Source organism: Prionailurus bengalensis, chromosome C2 (genome assembly GCF_016509475.1).
Source record: "Prionailurus bengalensis isolate Pbe53 chromosome C2, Fcat_Pben_1.1_paternal_pri, whole genome shotgun sequence".
Taxonomy (NCBI): Eukaryota; Metazoa; Chordata; class Mammalia; order Carnivora; family Felidae; genus Prionailurus; species Prionailurus bengalensis.
Genome location: NC_057350.1, coordinates 8619708 through 8639427, shown reverse-complemented (window position 1 = coordinate 8639427; position 19720 = coordinate 8619708). Strand labels below are relative to the sequence as shown.

Sequence of the window (19720 nt, the reverse complement as noted above, 5' to 3'; positions counted from 1 at the left end):
GAGACACAGAATCGGAAACAGGCTCCAGGCTCTGAGCCATCAGCCCAGAGCCTGACGCGGGGCTCGAACTCATGGACCGCGAGATCGTGACCTGGCTGAAGTCGGACGCCCAACCGACTGCGCCACCCAGGCGCCCCAACACCTTTAAAATTCAAAGGTTAAGGGCTCCTGGGTGGCTCAGTCGGTTAAGAGACCAGCTCTTGGTTTAGGCTCGGGTCATGACCTTGTGGTTTGTGGGTTCAAGCCTCGTGTCGGGCTCTGTACTAACAGTATGCAGCCTGCTTGGGATCTTTCTCTCTCCCTCTGCCCTTCTCCTGCTCGCTTGTTCTCTCTCCCTCTTAATAAATAGACATTTAAAAAGATAAAAGAAGATAAAATTAAATTAAATTAAATTAATAAAATGAAATAAATAAAATAAAATAAATAAATGAAATGAATAAAATAAAATAAAATAAAATAAAATAAAATAAAATAAAATAAAATAAAATAAAATAAAGTAAAATAAATTTCACAGGTTACGGGAAGGAGGTGAAGGTGGTAGGGGTTCATGGCCTTTGGACCAGCCTGATTTCATACCCTGAGGTCAAATGAAAGCTTTCAGTGTCTGTCTCAGGGCCACGGTCATTTCACTGGGTTTGCAGTCAAAGAAGAAAGCACAATGCCCTCCAAAATAGTTGTCAGAAGAGAAATTTCCAAATCGTCCTAGATTTACACTTGTAACATAAAAAAATACCTCTAATGGCATTGAGTAAGCAATGAAACAGAACTAGTGTTACTATTCAAATAAATTATTTTCACCAATGATTTCAAACCTTATAGACACTGGGGCTATCCTCATCTGGATACAACTTAAAGGCCCCCAGCTATTTTTCTTAGTAGTCTGACAAATAAAAAGTCCATGCCTGGGACAAAGACTTCTAATTGTTCTCCGATATCTAGTCTCCATTCCTCCCTAGCACAAGGACCCTGATTTGCAGTGGATTCATGGATACTGAGTATAAAGACCACATTTATTTCCTCACCTTCTTTGCGGGTAGCTATGGTCATGTGCCTAGATGCTAGCCCTAGAGCATAAACAAAAATGTCATGAGCGATTTCTGGAAAGAGTCCATAAAGAGTGAGGCGCACCCTCCATACACATCCTCCTGCTTACTGGCTAGAACAAGAACATAAATGCCTGGGCTGCTCTTAGACCACTTGCTGAGGGTGACAGTGCAACTCACTTGCGTCCCTGACACTGTGGGCCACACACTGACCACCTCTGGACTGCCTGTCTCAGCCTACCTCACCTATAGGACAGAGAAATAAACTTCAATCCTGCTTGGAAACACTTTAATTTGGAAATATCTGTCTAATCCTAAGTGACCTAGAAATTGGTACCTGAATAGGGTGTGCCCCAGGGTTTGGATTTACACTTGTCCCAAAAAACAAGGCCTAAAACTGCAGTCTAACGTGCGGGACCGAGGCAGGGAGCAGCTGGAGTCTCAGGGGCTCATAATTGGAGACCACTATCGTCACGCAGTAGCAAAGCACTCAAAAGAGGGGCGTCTGACTTCAGCTCAGGTCATGATCTCACGATTCATGGGTTCGAGCCCCACCTCAGGCTCTGTGTTGACAGTGCGGAGCTTGCTTGGGATTCTCTCTCTGTCCCTCTCTCTCTCTGCCCCTCCCCTGCTTGCGCTCTCGTGCTCTCGCGCTCTCCCTCTCTCTCTCTCTCAAAATAAACTTAAAAAGAAAAAGCATTCAATACAGGCCTGGATTTCTATAGGTTGGGAAGAAGACCACGCACCTGTTAGAAGCTGTACCATTACAATAAAGAACTCTGAAAACGTACAATGTCAGTGTTTGTCAGTCCTTCCTGACACCCTCGGCAAAGTTCACTGAAAGAGAAATGATCTCCACTAGAGCTAACTGACCTCAAAGGATGCAAAACAAAAGAGACCTGATAAGAGGGGCTCTCGGTTGGCAACCAGCAATCTACAATGGAGCCTATGGGGCTGTCTCGCCAGCCCCAGTAGGTGCTAAGACAGGTGCTTCAGCAAAGACAGCCTGGAGCCTTGTGCCAAAGATGTCATGGAGGGCCTGGCCTTTTTTCATCCAAGCCACCGTTTCATTCAGCCACGGGAGCCACCATCTAACTGGGAGAGAAGGGGATGAGCAGAGTATCGAGGCCTTTGAAAGACCAGAGTTTTTAGACTGAAACACCCTGTCCTGATAAGATCGCTGACGGCTAGTCACACGGAACCATCAGAGGCCTACTAAAGTCTTCAGAAACTTCTATCTCCATGGAAACCATAAGGCTGACCTAGAAAAGGCTGTGATTGTTCACCCTCAAAACAATACCCAGACCCCAAACCCTCATAGACAGTGGATGTCATACGCCCAGCCCCTCTGATGCACATCTCAGACGTGGTGCAGTTAAGACCTCCCCAAGAGGCAAAGCCATGACCCCACAGACACCTTCCTGGAGAACAGAACCAGGGCTGCCAGACACAGCCGGGAAACCTGCCTACCGCCAGCTCAGGGAGTCTTTCCTCTCCCCGCCCAGGGTACTCCATAGTCCCCACTTCACCCACAGCAGCACAGTGCACAGGAGTGCTGGGGACACAGAACATGCCTGTGTTTGTGGTTTGGGGGGTTTTGTAGTTTAGTTTTTTTTTTTTTTTTTTTTTTTTTGAGAGAGAGAGACAGAGAGACAGAGAGGGTGTGAGCGGGGCAGGGGGCAGAGAGAGAGAGGGAGAGAGAGAATCCCAAGCAGGCTCCATGCTCAATGCGGGGCTCGAAATCACAAAACTGTGAGATTATGACCTGAGCTGAAATCAAGAGTCGAAAGCCTAATCAACTGAGCCAGGTGCCCTTGAGAACACGTCTGTTTTAACCAGCAGACCGCCAGGCCTCAGGGAGCCACGTCCAGCCCTGAGTAAGAAGACTCCATCCCCAGAGATCCTGAATCTGCTCGAGAGGAAATAAACAAGTAGACTGGCAGGGCTATCTTCCTGGAGGAGGGGGGCGAGAGTTTTGGAAACGGGGAAAAAGGTGCAACACAGATATTTGGGACTGTGGCAGAAATTGCTGGCTGTTCCCCACTGCGTACTTTCCCCCTCCCTTCTCAGGAAGAGAACTCCCAATTTTTAGCTGCTATAAGTCGCCGTGGGTGAGGAGGGGCACAGAAAAAGGATGTTAGAAACCTTATAATAAAGAGTATCTAATTTACATTTTACTTCTATTCCAGACTATAAGGAAAGAGCCACAGAGGTAACAGATGTAAAGACAGAGGCACACACAGAGTTCAAACCCAGGCCACAGTTTTGAAAAGTCTTCTTGCCCTGGACTTATTGATGTGGTCAGTCCACAGGAACAATTCACATACAGTAAATTGTGATACGTAGCTTCCTACATGCTGGTGTGATACTAGAGTTTGACTCTGATGGCCCTAGGCACTAAAAGATGACGTATGGAATTGATGGATATGTGTAACATACGCAGCACCAGTGGCTGGAAGATAAAAGCTTCTAATACATGTTAGTTGCTATTATTATTATTATTACCACGACCATAGACTGTGCTTCCATGAGGACAGCCCACATGGGATCAAATAGAGTATTAGCTACAGAAATGGTCTCGGTCTCACTCTCAGAGAGTGATAAGCCATATATTTCACATATCTATCTCATGGTCCCTTTGTGCACAACTGAGTTTCTGGCACTAAGGTGACCACTTCAAAGTTCTTCGCCTAAAAAAGGCTACAGTCCATCCACCCCACCCCCAGGAACTTCTCACCAGGCTTGCTGACTCACGAGGCTACAGTGAGTAACTTTATCTGTTAGTGTTAGGACGGGACCCACACGAGCAGTGGAAGAAGACATCTGTAAGTTACACGGAGCAGCCACTATTTATTTATTCAATATCTGCTCTGTGCTAGGCGGAGGGATTAATCATTAATCATCAAAGCCATTTCATTCTCTGTGCTCTACAGAGACCAGACAAGAAGAGAAACAAAGAAGCTTCCCAAATGCCCTCAGAAAGGCCAAAATATTCTTTTTCCTTGGTAAAAATAAAAACTCTTTATCCTCCAGAAGGTTCTGACTCCACTACTGTTGAGCTCACCTACACATTTTTACAGACCCGAGTTGCTTAAGACAGAATTAAAAAAAAACAAAAACAAAAAACAAAAGTTCAATATCAAAAAGGAACTTACCAAGATCCAGGGGCACTAAAGCAGGTGTATTTACATGGCATTTTTCTTCTATCCTAAAACACATGCTCACCAGGATATAAAGAAACCCAACCATCTGATTACACAGGACACACAGTCCATCCACTCGAAAGGGCTCAGAGCCCTCTTAGTAACGCACTGCCCGCTATATAAGCTCAGAGGCCATCATTCCACTAACTCAAGATCATCCCAACATAAAATATTCTTCGCTGATTGTCCAACAAAAACAGACAAGACGTGCCAATATTTTTCTATTTAAATTTAATCTCTCCAAATCTTGTCTTAAGTACTAGGTCTGATTTTTTATTTGGAAAATATAATAATAATAGGTCACCTTTTCAATATTTTCAATATACTGTTCTCTTGAGTAACAAAGGATTATCACAGAGTTCACACAAGCAAGTAATGATCGTTCCATATACCAACACAGGCTTTTTCCTGCTCATCTGAGAACAGGGACTGGGAAGGAGGGGAGGCGGGAGAGGGTGGGAACGCTGGAAAATGAAAGTACCTGACAACACAAGAAGAAACAGCAAACAAGAACTGTTCATGACCATGGCTCATATTCCCCTTCCCACTACACCTGCCTCGCTCTACCAATTCCACTACACTGGTGCTTTCTCTCCATACTATCCCCACATAAAACTGCCAGTTCCATGAGAAGGGAGTAGGTGTGAGCAGGACAGTCAAGAAAATACTAAGGTATTGTATCGTTTCAACATACCGTATCAACATATTACCGAATTCCAGAAGTTATTAAGAAAGCCCCAAATATTTCCCTGCATTGAATTATGCATCTTATTGTGCAGTCCTATGAAAGAAAATGCCTAGAAACTGTAAATCCAGTCGTTCTTTTGGAGTCTTAACATTCCTGAAATTTTAGTCCCATGTTGAGGGAAGATGTCTTTCTTATTCACTCCTTCTATAAGCCTACGTTTTAAACTATCTCAATAGAAGAGTACTGATTAATACGAATTTAAGAGTTAAAAAAAAAAATCCTTTCATCTGTTTGCCATTTTTTAACCTTTAACCAACGTCCATGAAACACGAGCAAAGGGGAGAAAAAAACAAAGAGAGAGGCAAACCAAGAAACAGACACTTAACTGCAGAGGACATGTGGGTGGTCGGGTGGGGGGTGGGGGAAATAGGTGATGGGGATTAAGGATGCACTTGTCGTGATGAGCACAGGATGAGGTACGACAGTGTTGAATCACTACGTTGCACACCCAAAACCGTAAGTTAACTAACTGGAATTTAAATAAAAACTTTTTTTAAAAAAAGTCCACGAGACAGAAAAAATAAGAAGGAAAACTCAGGAAGAATAAATCTTGAACATCCGAATGGGACGGCAGAGTGCCGACAAAATGTGCTGGATGGGAACATACCAAAACAGGTTTCCAAAAGTACGAAATCTCTACTGCGTTTCCATCTAGCGCCGCATACGTGTCGTTCAGATTTGCTATCCTAGTGCTCCCGCAAAACATTTTCAACTAAATGTTTAACACTGGCTATACCAATACAAAAAATCAAATGATGGCCTGAGTAATAAGGCCACCTGTTAAAGACATTTTTTCATAAAGTTCTTTTGCCAAGGATCATCTGAAAGGCCTGATACTAAAGGAAGTGGGTCACAATGTACAAAATCTCCTGCTTTAAAATACGAATCTGTGGTCAAGGAAATCATTATTTAATTTTTCTCCCTGTGCTTTACCTCGGACAGGACAAGGGTATTCCCACCTTGCTAATGGGTTGATGAGAACTCTCCTTCGTCATCTTTACCCCTTCTCCCCCAGCACTGGTTAGACAGAACAATCGATATAATGAGACTCCTCTGAGCCGGTGCACGATGTCTGGCCAGAACTCACCCGTCCAGAAGGTTCATCGTGGTGGGCGTCACTTCGGCAAACAGAATTACTTTTCCAAGTCGCTTTGTCTGCAGATTTTGTCGGTAGATCTCTAAGTTAAAATTCTCTGATAAGAAGGACTCCACGTCAGTCACCACGGGTAGAGCAGATGGGGTGATTTCTATGTTGGACGTGTAGGATGAAAGAAACTTAAGGGAGAGCTTGCTGGACTTGATTACTCCTTCAGGATCCACATGCTTCCCTAGCCACTGCATAAGAGGATCCCAGATTTCCTGTGTTACAAAGAAAGAGATGAAAAGGTCATAATTTGGCCTTACATTCGGTGAGGGCAGCTTTCCCTTAAAATGCCATTTTGGGGGCGCCTGGGTGGCTCAGTCAGTTAAGCGCCCGACTTCAGCTCAGGTCACGATCTCACGTTCCCTGAGTTCGAGCCCCGCGTCGGGCTCTGGGCTGATGGCTCAGAGCCTGGAGCCTGCTTCCGATTCTGTGTCTCCCTCTCTCTCTGCCCCTCCCCGGTTCATGCTCTGTCTCTCTCTGTCTCAAAATAAATAAACGTTAAAAAAAAGTAAAAAAAAATAAAAATAAAAAAAAATAAAATGCCATTTTGGTAATAGAAGTACTTCCTAAATCACAACCAGTAACAGCTAAAGTAACATATTCCAAACATCTGTGCTACCACACAATCGACAATAAGTCCACGAAGTATGTTTACGCTATAAAAATACAGTGGATTCTTGAACAACGTGGGTTATGAACCGCATGGGTCCACTCACATGCAGGCTGTTTTCGATAAACACAATACAGTGCTAGGGCACTTGGCTGGCTCTGTCGGAAGAGCATACGACTCAATCTCAGGGTTGTGAATTAGAGCCCCACGTTGGGTGTAGAGATTATGTAAACAAATAAAACTTTAAAAAAATAATGCCGTACAGTGCTATAAATGTATTTTCCCTTTCTTAGGATTTCCTTAATAATTTTTCCTTTTCTCTAGCTTGCCCTATTGTAAAGATACTGTATATAATACATATAGCACACAAAACACATGCTAATTGGCTATTTATGTGATCAGTAAGGCTTCAACAGTAGGCTACAGTAGTTAAGTTTTGGGGGAGCCAAAAGGTATATGCTGTGGATTTTTGACCGCACTGGGAGGCAGGTGGCTCCCCTAATCCCCATGTTGTTTAAGGGTAACCTGTAAACTGTTTAGAAGCCAGGACCCAAAGAAATAAATACAGCTCATTATTAAATTTTCTATCCTACATAATATCCTAAATCCTTAGATGTCTTCTCCAGCTCTAGAATTCATTAGTAATCCTCTAGTCTATACATTCTGCAGAAAATTTACAGCTTTCTACTTTTGCCCCTCAAGGAAATTCATTATCCTAGCTGGGGAAATACCATAAAAAGCCAGGTGAAAGCAGTCACAGAAGACCAGGCACTGAGACAACAGCATTTGCTCTCTGCCTCTGGAGAACCTTCAACTCCTCTCCTGGACAAGCTGACCACCACCAGCCACTGACAGGTCACCAGCAGGGGAGACCTGACTTTCACACGGGAAGATAATGGGAAACCCAACACGTGCTTTCTCTTTGCCAAATGTGGGCCTCGGGGGGTGGGGGTGGGGGTGGGGGAGCGGTGAAGTAGAGCCTACCAGAAACCCCGCCTAACCCAGAACAAAGCTCTCCATTCTACCCCTGAAACCAGCAGGGGCCCTAGAGCCTCCCAAGAGGCCGCAACTTCCTCTTGGGCCCTGGAGGGCCCACAGGCCTCCCTCCATGGTGGGGTACCAGGGAACTATGGGTCGAGGGAGTCATCACCCCAAGAGGTCAACACCAAATGTATTAAAATCAAATTGTCACAGTAAACACAGATCCTGGCTCTTATGCTATCTTCATGCCAACGCTAGGCCTTTCAAAAGAGGAAAAGTACCCCTCTGGTAACACGAGGGTATGTCCCAAAGCTGCACGTGGCCACAGAGAAGTAGCTTCGAAGATAAAAGATTATTCAACTCGATTCAAACAGACCACTGAAACTCACTTGAGTTCACAGAAAATACATAGGATAGAGGAACAAGTTCAACAGCTTTGGAAGGAAGGAATCAGAAGAATCCAGAAGGTGAGACATTTCACAAAACAGTGATCCGCAAGTCAGTGTCACAGGGCACAAAAAGGCAAGAGAGGGGGTGAGAGAAGAGGGGGAGACCCCGTCTGGAGGAAGAGAGACGTAGAAGATACGACCAAATACAGCAGCTGCCTGCAAGCGGGTCCACAGGTGGGGACCAAAGTGGGACCGGGCATGAGCTATCTGAGCATAACCTTGGATCTGACAGCCCAAAGAAGGGCGAGAGGAGTAAGGATGGGAACAGGGGTTGAGACCAAACCTTGTGTGAACCCTTGACCCCAACCTGCTCACCCTGAAGAAGCCCTGAGCAGGAACCCTGGCTGTATCAGACCACACAAAGTCTGGGCAGCCCAGAACATCTCCCAGATGATGGCTTCATCATAGAACTGTATCTACCTCACTACTGACAAACTTGTCTTGGACCTACAGAATGGAAATTTTCCCTGGGGCAGTGACAGCCTCATGAAGGGTAAGAAATGAGCCCGGTGACCAAGAACTCCAACCCCAGAGAAGAAGTGGATCTGTGTCTCCCCCAGCTTGTGAAGAAGCCAGCTTGGGGTCCAGCACACCACCATCCCACCCCCAGTGTCACGCCAGGGTCCCTTCTGTGTCTGTCCTCCCAACCCTTCTGGGATGAACAAAGCCTGACCAATACTCAGGGGAATGATTTTTCTCCTTCTTGTTTTGGCCAGAGGTGTTGGGACTGTGTGACTTCTGAGTGATTTCCTACAGTGTTGGCTCCTCCCTTCGGGATGGGGGGCGATAATCACCATCCCAGGAATTCTCAGTGGGTTTTTATTATTTAAAAAAAAAGAGGGGCGCCTGAGTGGCTCAGTCTGTTAGGTGTCGGGACTCTTGATTTCAGCTCAGGTCATGATCACCCGGTTCGTGGGATCAAGCCCTGCACTGGGCTCTGCACTGGGTGTGGAGACTGTTTGGGATTCTCTGTCTCTCCCTCTGCCCCCCTCCCGCCCATGCGTGTGCTCACACATACGCTCTCTCTCTCAAAAAAAGATAACAAGAAGAAGAAGAAGATCTGATCAAATACAATGAGTGGCTCTTCACCAGAGTCTGGTTTGAACAATCCAGCTGGAAGAGACATTTTGAGACAATGAGGAAATTTGAATATGGACAGAATGTATCAAATAACAAAGATTCACTGTCAGGTTCAGTAGGCATGTTAATGGTACGTCCTTAATGTTAGAAAAGTGCCTGTGTCACAATGTCTGTAATTTACCCCCAAATTAGATGAAGCAAAAAAGGCAAAATACTAATAACGGTTAAATTTAGATCATGCATATGTGGGGTACTTGTTACACTATCCTCTCTATTCTCCAGGTTTTAAAACTATCATAATTAAAAGTAAAAAAGAAAACAAACACACACACACACACACACACACACACAAATGGTAAAATAAACATTAACTATTATAAAAATAGCACATTCCACTAAAATGTTTTGTCAATCCACTCATCCAACAAATATTACGATCTTACAGGGCGCCTACCACATGGCAGACGTTCTCTGAGGTTCTAAGATTCGGCAGTGAACCAAGGGGCCAAAGTTCCCATCCTCATAAGGTTTATTTATATTCTAGAACAGGAACCAGTTAATTTTTCAAATCCATCAGCACAAGACATAGAACATTAGATTGTCCTAAGTGCCAAGGAGAGAAGAGAGAGAAGTAGTTCAGAGGTTAAGACATCGTAGGGAGGGCAGACAAACACAGGACGGACTCGAGGAAGGAATTACATTACTCATTGTATACAATGTATATATTATATTATTAACTATATACAACCCATACATTATGTTACTAATTGTATGCAACATATACATACTATTAATTGTATATTATTAACGTATACAATCACTCTTCTCTATTTTTCCTTATTTTTTAGTTTATTTTTGAGAAAGACAGAGCATGAGTGGGGAAAGGTCAGAGAGAGAGGGAGACCCAGAATCTGAAGCAGGCTCCAGGCTCTGAGCTGTCAGCACAGAGCCCGACGCAGGGCTTGAACCCACGAACTGAGAGATCATGACCTGAGCTGAGACGCTTAACCAACTGAGCCACCCAGGCACCCCGCTATCCTTTATTTATATAGAGGATTCCAAGGAGAAGCAGAGGCCCCAAGGGAGCATGAGGGGGTAGGGAAGTGCCTACGGGACGCAGAACAAGCCAGGAGGAGGGCAAGGAGCTCAGAGGGCAAAGGGTAGCAGCACCCACACCATGCAGAGGCTTCAGGGCCGCTATGGGGCCCGGGGCCAACGAGGAGCCCTGGGGGCTTTGAAGAAGGGCGCGTGGTAACCCACTCGGCAGAGTCACAGCAGGAGCACTCGCTCAGCAACCTGAGGGACACAAACACACGGAAGCAGACACCAGTCAGGAAGCCTCTGAAGTTCCCGGGAGGGTGACGAGAGCCCCTAGACAGGTGTGACAGTGGGCATGTGAGAAGGGACTCTGGGATAGCGGCTATAAGATTGGCAGAGAGATCACATTTAGGATGTCAGCAGAAATGGGGAGTCAAAAATGAGCCCAAGCAACCAATTCAGCCAGCTTTATTTGCAAAACAAGGAAATAAAGGCTTATTTCTGCAAGATTTCCGGCCTGACCACCTGGAAGAACAGAGCTACCACTGGAAATAGCAAGGGCAGGAAAGGACAGGTTTGGAAGGGAAGAGCCAGCTCCGGGCACGGCACGTTTGAGACAGGCACTGGGAGATGCACTGGGACACGTGAGTCAGGGAGTTAGGGGAGAGGTCCACACCGAGGACATCAATTTGGGAAACTCCAGACTATGGATGATAATTTGAAGCCAGGAGACAGGCTGAAAGCAATGAGGAAGTTACTGTGGATGAAAAGAGTGGTTGCACTGGTCCCCTGGGGCTGCCGTTACAAAGTGTCACAAACCGGGAGGGCTTAGACAGCAGAAATTTATTCTCTCGGAATTCTGGAGGCTGGAAGTCCAAAATCAAGTGTCGGCAGGGCCACACTCCCTCCGAAAGCTCTAGGGGAGAATCTGTTCTAGGCTGCTCTCCCAGCTTCTGGTGTTGCTGGCAATCCTTGGCTCCCCTCTATGTGTCCATCTCTCTTGTCCTCTTCTTATAAGGACACTAGCCATATTGAATTAGGGCCAGCCCTAGTGACCTCATCTTAACTGGATTACGTCTGCAAAGACCTTATTTCCAAATACAGTCACATTCACAGGTTCTGGAGATTAGGACGTCAATGTACCTTTTGGGGGGGGACAAAATACAACCCACAACTAAGGTGTCAGTGCTTAGATATCAGGGAGACGAGAAGGCAAAGGAAAATCAAGTGTCCATGTGTGTGTGTAGGTAGAGGGGGGTGCCCTGTGAGTTCTGGGGCCCAGTTTCACAGGTGGCAAGAAGGCACGAGGATGACGCTAGGGCAGTAAGAAGAGGGCTGAGCCGTAACCACTGGGCTCCTCAAGACAGAGCCCACTGGATGCAGGCAACACCTGATGTTAATAAGGGAAGGAGAGAAGCGCATCTGGGTGGCTCAGTCAGTTGAGCGTCCGACTTCGGCTCAGGTCATGATCTCACGGGTCGTGGGTCTGAGCCCCGCATCGGGCTCTTGGCTGTCAGCACAGAGCCCACGTCGGACCCTCTGATCCCCCCTCTCTCCACCTCCGCCACACATGCTCGCTCTCTCTCTCTCTCTCTCTCTCTCTCTCTCAAAAATAAATAAACATTAAAAAATAATAATAATAAGGGAAGGAAAGAGACTGCAGACTCCAAGAACAAAACTCTGGCAAGGAGTTTCCTCAAGAGGAAAAGCAGACTGGGGCAGTGGCTGCAGGGAGGAAGGGGGTCCAAACAGGTATGGCTTGGTTAAAGGTGAGAAGTAACAGCACGTTTTTTTAATTATGACGAGAATGGTCCTATCCAGAAAGGTAACAGGTGAACAGGTGAGGACTGGATCCTAATGCTCAAGCAGAGAGGTCGGCCTCGGGGGCAGAGCCCTCCCCCACCGGGATGGACAGGGCTCACATCCCCGATGGAGACACCCAGCCTGCTCCCCCACTGGGTCACAGCCCTCCCTCACCCCTGCCTGCCACACAGCCATCCAGATCAGCCCTGGGAACTCATCTACACTGCCAGCACTCTGCTCCCAGTCTGCAGGGAGGCAGGTAGGAGTCCTGGGCCGAAAGCTGTCGACATCATCTTTGGATTCCTTCTATTTTTCTCATAAATAACAGGCAAGATCATCAGCTAAGAGGGAAAAGGAAGAAGGAGGCTTGAGAAGGCAGAGGGAGAAAATGAAGGAAGCAGGGAAAATAGAATGAGCAACTGGAAGTGTTCAGGGTCCACTCCAGGTTAGTGTTTCTCAATTTAGAGTGAACCGTTGGCACAATTTTGTGCTTTTATCCAGCCACACTCAGCCACAGAGCTATGTGGAATAGGTACCGAGGAAGCTGAGGGGGCATATAAAGTTACTGACCTCCTGCAAATGAGGCCCCGATGGAGACATAAAGATGGAAAACAGGATAGTCCTGGCCTATGAGCTCACAAGCCAGGGGGAAGGACAGCAAGAGGAGTACAGAACAGCAGAGGACAGTTCCAGAGGGAAAAGCAATGTGCCCAGGAGCAATGCAAAACAGGAAGTGATTCTGTTCGAACAAGCACCAGAAAAGTTGTGGGAAGAGGGCAAGCTGATGTGAGCTACCAGAAGCGATAACCCTGACCTTCCACCTCTGCACAAAGAACCAAGATAAATTTTAAACACAGTATTCCCTGTTCACTATTATTTCTTTGATACAAATTCTACTGGAGAAAGAAGACAGAATGAATGAATAAAAAACATACTAAGGTAACCCCCAGTTATGGACTAAACATTTGCGTCCCCCTAGAATTCATGTTGAAATTGAAATCGCCAAGGTGATGACATCAGGTGGTGGTGGCCTTTGGGAGGTGATGAGGTCATGAGGGGGGAGTCCTCCTGAATGGGTTATGGGAGTGGTTCTTATGGTTCAGTCAGTTAAGCATCTGATTTCCGCTCAGATCATGATCTCATGGTTTGTGAGTTCAACCCCTGCATCAGGCTCTGCACTAACAGTGCATAGCCTGCCTGGGATTCTCTCTCTCAACCTCTCTCTGCCCTTCCCCTATTTGCACGCCTGTACATATACTCTCTCTGTCTCTCAAAACTAAATTAATAAACTTAAAAAACTACATAGGTATATACATATGTATACATATACATATACATATACATATACATATACATATACATATACATATACATACATATACATAAAGCAACCCCAGAGATCGCTCACCCACTCCAACCAACCACGGACACAGCAAAAAGACAGCTCTCTGCACCCCAACAGTAGGTTCTCACCAGAACGAACCATGCTGTCACCTTCATCTCAGACGTGGAGACTCCAGAAGTATCAGAAATAAATGTCTGTTGTTTATAAGCCACCTGGTCTACGCACTTCTGTTTTAGCAGCCTGAACTGAGATAGCTCCAAACCTCATTAGTTATAACCAACACCTTAAACTTTGGTCAATGCCCTTAAGGTATTGCCTTCCTCACATTCCCCAGGTCAGCAGGATGTCACAAGTGCACCACGAAGGCTAAACATATGTATGCGTGAATAGGTTAAGTCACAAAAATAAAGGGAAAATAATCTGGAAAGCAAGTATTTAACTAACTGCAGTTTTCGTTAATTCAAGCAGAGGGTTAAGTGGTGATCCAGCAGCTGGAGGCAACGTAAATCTCCATTCAAAGTCGAGGAAACCAAAAAGAAACGGTTGGCACCAGGTAACACTTAGAACGGAACAAAGCAGGGAATCTCCTCTGGAGTGAATTATTCAACTGGCCACCCACACATCATTCATCTAAGAAATACATATGGAGCACCCACTATTTCTCAAAAATAGTACCACAGAATAAAGAGAGGAGGAAATACAGGTATGCATACACACAACTAAAACCTAGTATGACACGTGCTTAAAAAATTCATTCAAACTATTCAAATATACATAACCTTTGGCCAAGTAGGTCAACGTGGCTCATTAAATTTAACCACTTATTCTTATTTGCCTACAAGTTGGGAGCCAGATTCTCAAGGAATTACATTATCACTGTTATGTCTACTAATTACTAAAGTGATATTCCAAATTATTTGTTTCTGAAACCAATACTTGAGATGCACAAACGTGCAAAATAAATTGACGCAAGCAAGGAACATGGGTTTTTGTTCTTATGCCTCTTTCACGTAATCTTTCAGGACTTACTCAGAGCCAAATATATTACTCAGAATAAAGATAATCTAAAAGATATAAAATGAGACCTGTAACATCTTAAGAAAGATAACTGTATACTACCTATAAATCTCCTAAATATTTATATTCACGATAGACAAATGCAACTTTACGCCATCAAGTAAAACTGAGTACACACAGTCCATCATCCCTGGACAGGAGAATAAAATTCTGGTTACAAGACATATCAAAATTACTACCTGTTGGATGCAAATTTGCCTGATACATCCTCTCAGATGCACTCAAGTTACCATGATTTAAGAGCTGTGGAAGTAGCTGCTAACACACGTAGGAAAAAAGAATTAATCCGCGATTCTTGGCTTAAGTCTACTAAGGACCACTAAGGCAGTGTGGAAATGCCACCCCCAAACCTACCTTTTTGAATTCAATGACCAGAATGTAGCTAAATGTCACTTCTTTAGGGAAGTCTTTTCCGACCCACAGATCCTCCCAATCTAGGCTAGAATTCTTATTCATAAACAGTGACTTTACAGCACTTATCAAGTTGTAATTCCATAATCTGTATAACCATTTATTCAACGTCCCACTGTCTTGCTAGAATGTAAGCTCCATAAAGACAGCATACATACATTTCAGTCTTGCTCCCAACTGTATCCATGGCAGCCAGTACGAGATCTGGCAAATAGTCCATGCTTAGTAAGCATTCACCATATAAATGCACGTTAAAGTCCTTATCAAAACTCCACAAGTTACAGATATAGAAATAGATATAGATATATAGATGTAGATACATATAGATGTAGACATGTATAAATGTGTGTTTGTATCCCAAGAGGTAAAATCCAAAAAAAGCACTGATAAGAGATGGTCTTGATATGGATACACAAGCCTCAAAAAGAAATCTGAAATCTTTGAAAGTCAAGTCAGTCCTATTGAAAACAAAACAAATGCTATCAAATTTCACCACAATGAAATTCATAAAAACCTTCTGATATTATTCTTTTAACATTTGAACCACAAGAATTTAGTACTTACCTTTCCCAAGATTTCAACCCAAATGAATGCAATTCAGGTGAAACCAAAATCTGAATGTTTTATAGTTACATATATGCTTGGCCCTTTGAATTAGCCACAGCAGTGGGGAAACACTAGCCATTCTCAAGGAAGGTGAATATAGCTTTCTTTTTTTTGGGACATGTTGCATACAACATGAAATCCCCAAGGAACCTATAAAAAAAAAAAAAGTACTAAACTAGTAAGCACATTTAGCAAGGTTGCAAAATACAAGGTCGATACACAAAACTTGGGTGTATTTCTATATATTAGCAATTAGTACTGAGAATATGAATTTTTTTTTCAAATACCATTTTCTTTTTTTTTTAATTTTTTTTAATGTTTGTTTATTTTTTTGAGACAGAGAGAGACAGAGCATGAATGGGGGAGGGGCAGAGAGAGAGGGAGACACAGAATCGGAAGCAGCCTCCAGGCTCTGAGCCATCAGCCCAGAGCCTGACGCGGGGCTCGAACTCAAGAACCGTGAGATCGTGACCTGAGCTGAAGTCGGACGCTCAACCGACTGAGCCACCCCGGCGCCCCTTCAGATACCATTTTCAATGGTGTCAATAGATCTGAAACATTTAGGGATAATTTAAAATAGGTGTCAGAACTACAAAACACTACTGAATTAAATTTTTAAAGCCCTAAATAATTGAAGAGATATACCATGTTCATAGATCAGAAGACACAATACTGTTAAGATGTCAATTCTTCTCCAAATTGATCGATGCAATACAATCCCATCAAAATCCCATCCTTTTTTTTTTTGTAGAAATTAATAAGCTGATTTTAAAACTTGCACAGAAATGGAAAAGACCTAGAATGGCCAAAAGAATTTTGGGAAGAAAAGACTTGGAAGTCTTACATTATGTGATTTCAAGACTTATTCTAAAACTGCAGGATTCAAATCAGTGTGGTATTAGCCTACAGATACAGATAATCGAAACAGAATAGAGGCCAGAAATAAGGCCACACATACATATTCAATAGATTTTTGACAAAAGCACCAAGGTAATTCACCTGAAAAAGGATCATCTTTTAATACATGGTACTGAAAAAATTGAACATCCATATGCAAAACAAACAAAATAACCTTGACCCTTATACCTTCCAGGTACCCAAAACTTGAAATGAACTGCAGACCCAAATATGAAACTTCCAAAATAAAACGAATGAGAAAAACTTCTGACCTTGGGAAAAGTAAAGCCCTTCTCAGATAAATCAAAAGCATGAACCATACAAGACGAAAATAATAAACTGGACTTCATTCAAATTAAGAACTGCTGCTCATTAAGAGATAATGTTGGGGCGCCTGGGTGGTGCAGTCGGTTAAGCGTCCGACTTCAGCCAGGTCACGATCTTGCGGTCCGTGAGTTCGAGCCCCGCGTCAGGCTCTGGGCTGATGGCTCAGAGCCTGGAGCCTGTTTCCGATTCTGTGTCTCCCTCTCTCTCTGCCCCTCCCCCGTTCATGCTCTGTCTCTCTCTGTCCCAAAAATAAATAAACGTTGAAAAAAAAAAAAAAAGAGATAATGTTAAAAAAATGAAAAGGTAAACAACAGACTGAGAGAAACTCTTCTCAGTATATATATCTGATAAAAGATTTGAATCTATAAATAAGCATTCTTGAATCAGAATTATAAGAGAAAAAAATTCAACACACAACATCAACAAAAAGATTTGAACACTGCCCAAAAGAAAATACCCATTGGTCAATAAGTACATGAAAAACTGCTTCCTATCGTTTGTCACCAGGGAAATGCAAATTAAAACCACAATGAACTACCACTACACACCCACTAGAATGGTTAAATTTTAAATTCTGACAATATCTACTTTTGGCAAAGAAGTGAAATAACTGGGAACTCTCAGAGATTGCTTATGCAAATATAAAATGGTACCGTGATTCTGGAAAACAATTTGGCAGTTTATTTTCAAATTAAACATACACTTACCGTATGACTCAGCAATTCTACTCCTAAGTGTTTACCCAAGAGAAATAAAAACACGCGTCCGCAAAAACACTTGTACATGAATGGTCAATAGCCAAAAATTACAGACTACCCTAATGTCTACTAACAGGTAAATGAATAAGTAAGTTAAGGCTTATCCATACAATGGAACACTACTTGGCAATTAAAAGGATTGAACTAGTCACATAGGCAATAACATGGATGAATCTCAAAACCATAATGCTGCGGTTTTTTTTCAAGTTTTTATTTAAATTCTAGCGGGTAGGGGCGCCTGGGTGGCTTGGTCGGTTAAGCGTCCGACTTCAGCTCAGGTCATGATCTCACGGTCCGTGAGTTCGAGCCCCGTATCGGGCTCTGTGCTGACAGCTCGGAGCCTGGAGCCTGCTTCAGATTCTGTGTCTCCCTCTCTCTCTGCCCCTCCCCCACTCATGCTCTGTCTCTCTCTGTCTCAAAAATAAATAAACATTAAAAAAAAATAAATTCTAGCTGGTTAATACATATAATTTAGTGATTCATCACTTACATATAACACCCAGTGCCCATTACAAGTGCTCTCCTTAATGCCCATCACCCATCTAGCCCATCCTCCACTCATCTCCCTCCAGCAACCCTGTTTGTTCTCTATCATTAAGAGTCTCTTGTGGTTTGTTTCCCTCTCTTTTTTTCCTTCCTTCCCACATGTTCATCTGCATTGTTTCTTAAATTCCACATATGAGTGAAATCATGGGGTATCTGTCTTTCTGTGACTGACTTATTTCACTTAGTATAATACACTCTAGCTCCACCCATGTCGTTGCAAATGGCAAGATTTCATTATTTTTGATGGCTGGGTAATATTCCAGTGTGTGTGTGTGTGTGTGTGTGTGTGTGTGTGTGTGTACATACACCACACCTTCTTTATCCATTCATTAGTTGATGGGGACATTTGGGCTCTTTGTATAGTTTGGCTATTGTTGATAATGCTGCTATAAACAATGGGGTGAATGTGCCCCTTTGACTCTGCGTTCTTGTACCCTTTGGGTAAATACCTAATAGTGCAATTGCTGGATCATCAGGTACTTCTATTTTTAAATGTTTGAGGAACCTCCATACTGTTTTCCTGGGTGGCTGAACCAATTTGCATTCCCACCAACAATGTAAGATGGTTCCCCTTTCTCCATATCCTCACCAACATCTGCTGTTTCTTGTGTTGTTAATTTTAACCATTCTGAAAGGTGTGAGGTGATAGCTCATTGTAGTTTTGATTTATATTTCCCTGATGATGAGTGACATTGAGCATTTTTTATGCATCTGTTAGCCATCTGTATGTCTTCTTTGGAAAAAATGTCTGTTCATGTCCTTTGCCCATTTCTTAACTAGATTATTTGTTTTTTGGGTGTTGAGTTTGATTAAGTTCTTCAGAGATTTTGGATACTAACCCTTTATCAGATATGTCATTTGCAAATATCTTCTTCCATTTCATAGGCTGCCTTTTAGTTTTGTTGATGGTTTCCTTCTCCATGCAGAAGCTTCTTATCTTGATGAAGTCCCGATAGATAGTTCATTTTTGCTTTTGTTTCCCTTGCCTCCAGAGATGTGTCTAGTAAGAAGTTGCTACAGCCAAGCTCAAAGAGGTTACTGTGTTCTCCTCTAGGATTTTGATGGTTTCCTGTCTCACAGGTCTTTCAACCATTTTGAGTTTATTTTTGTGTATGGTGTAAGAAAGTGGTCCAGTTTCGTACTTCTGCATGTTGCTGTCCAGTTTTTCCAATACCAGTTGTTGAAGAGACTGTCTTTTTTCCATTGGATATTCTTTCCTGCTTTGTTAAAGATTAGTTGACCACATAGTTGTGGGTCCATTTCTGGGTTTCCTATTCTGTTCCATTGATCTGTGTGTCTGTTTTTGTGCCAGTACCATACTGCCTTGATGATTATAGCTCTGTAATATAGCTTGAAGTCCAGAATCGTGACGCCTCCAGCTTTGCTTTGCTTTTTCAGGATTGCTTTGGCTATTCGGGGTCTTTTGTGGTTCCATACAAATGTTAGGATTGTACGTTCTAGCTCTGCAAAAAATGCTGGTGGTATTTTGGTAGGGACTGCATTAAATGTGTAGGTTGCTTTGGGTAGTATAGATATTTTAATAATGTTTGTTCTTCCAATCCATGAGCATAGAATGCTTTTCCATTTCTTTGTGTCCTCTTCAATTTCTTTTATAAGTGTTCTATAGTTTTCAGAGTACAGATCTTTCACTTCT

General features: G+C 43.4%; 1 protein-coding gene across 5 annotated transcripts in view; it reads right to left on the bottom strand.

Annotated features, from left to right (window-relative positions):
• HLCS (holocarboxylase synthetase) overlaps window positions 1–19720 on the bottom strand; it is a 229096-nt gene that overhangs the window by 150533 nt on the left and 58843 nt on the right. For all 5 annotated transcript variants that reach the window (XM_043593625.1, XM_043593624.1, XM_043593626.1 and 2 more), the window contains one exon: window positions 6082–6353. In XM_043593625.1, the coding sequence (XP_043449560.1) occupies window positions 6082–6353 (272 nt within the window). The remainder of the gene's footprint in view (window positions 1–6081; window positions 6354–19720) is intronic.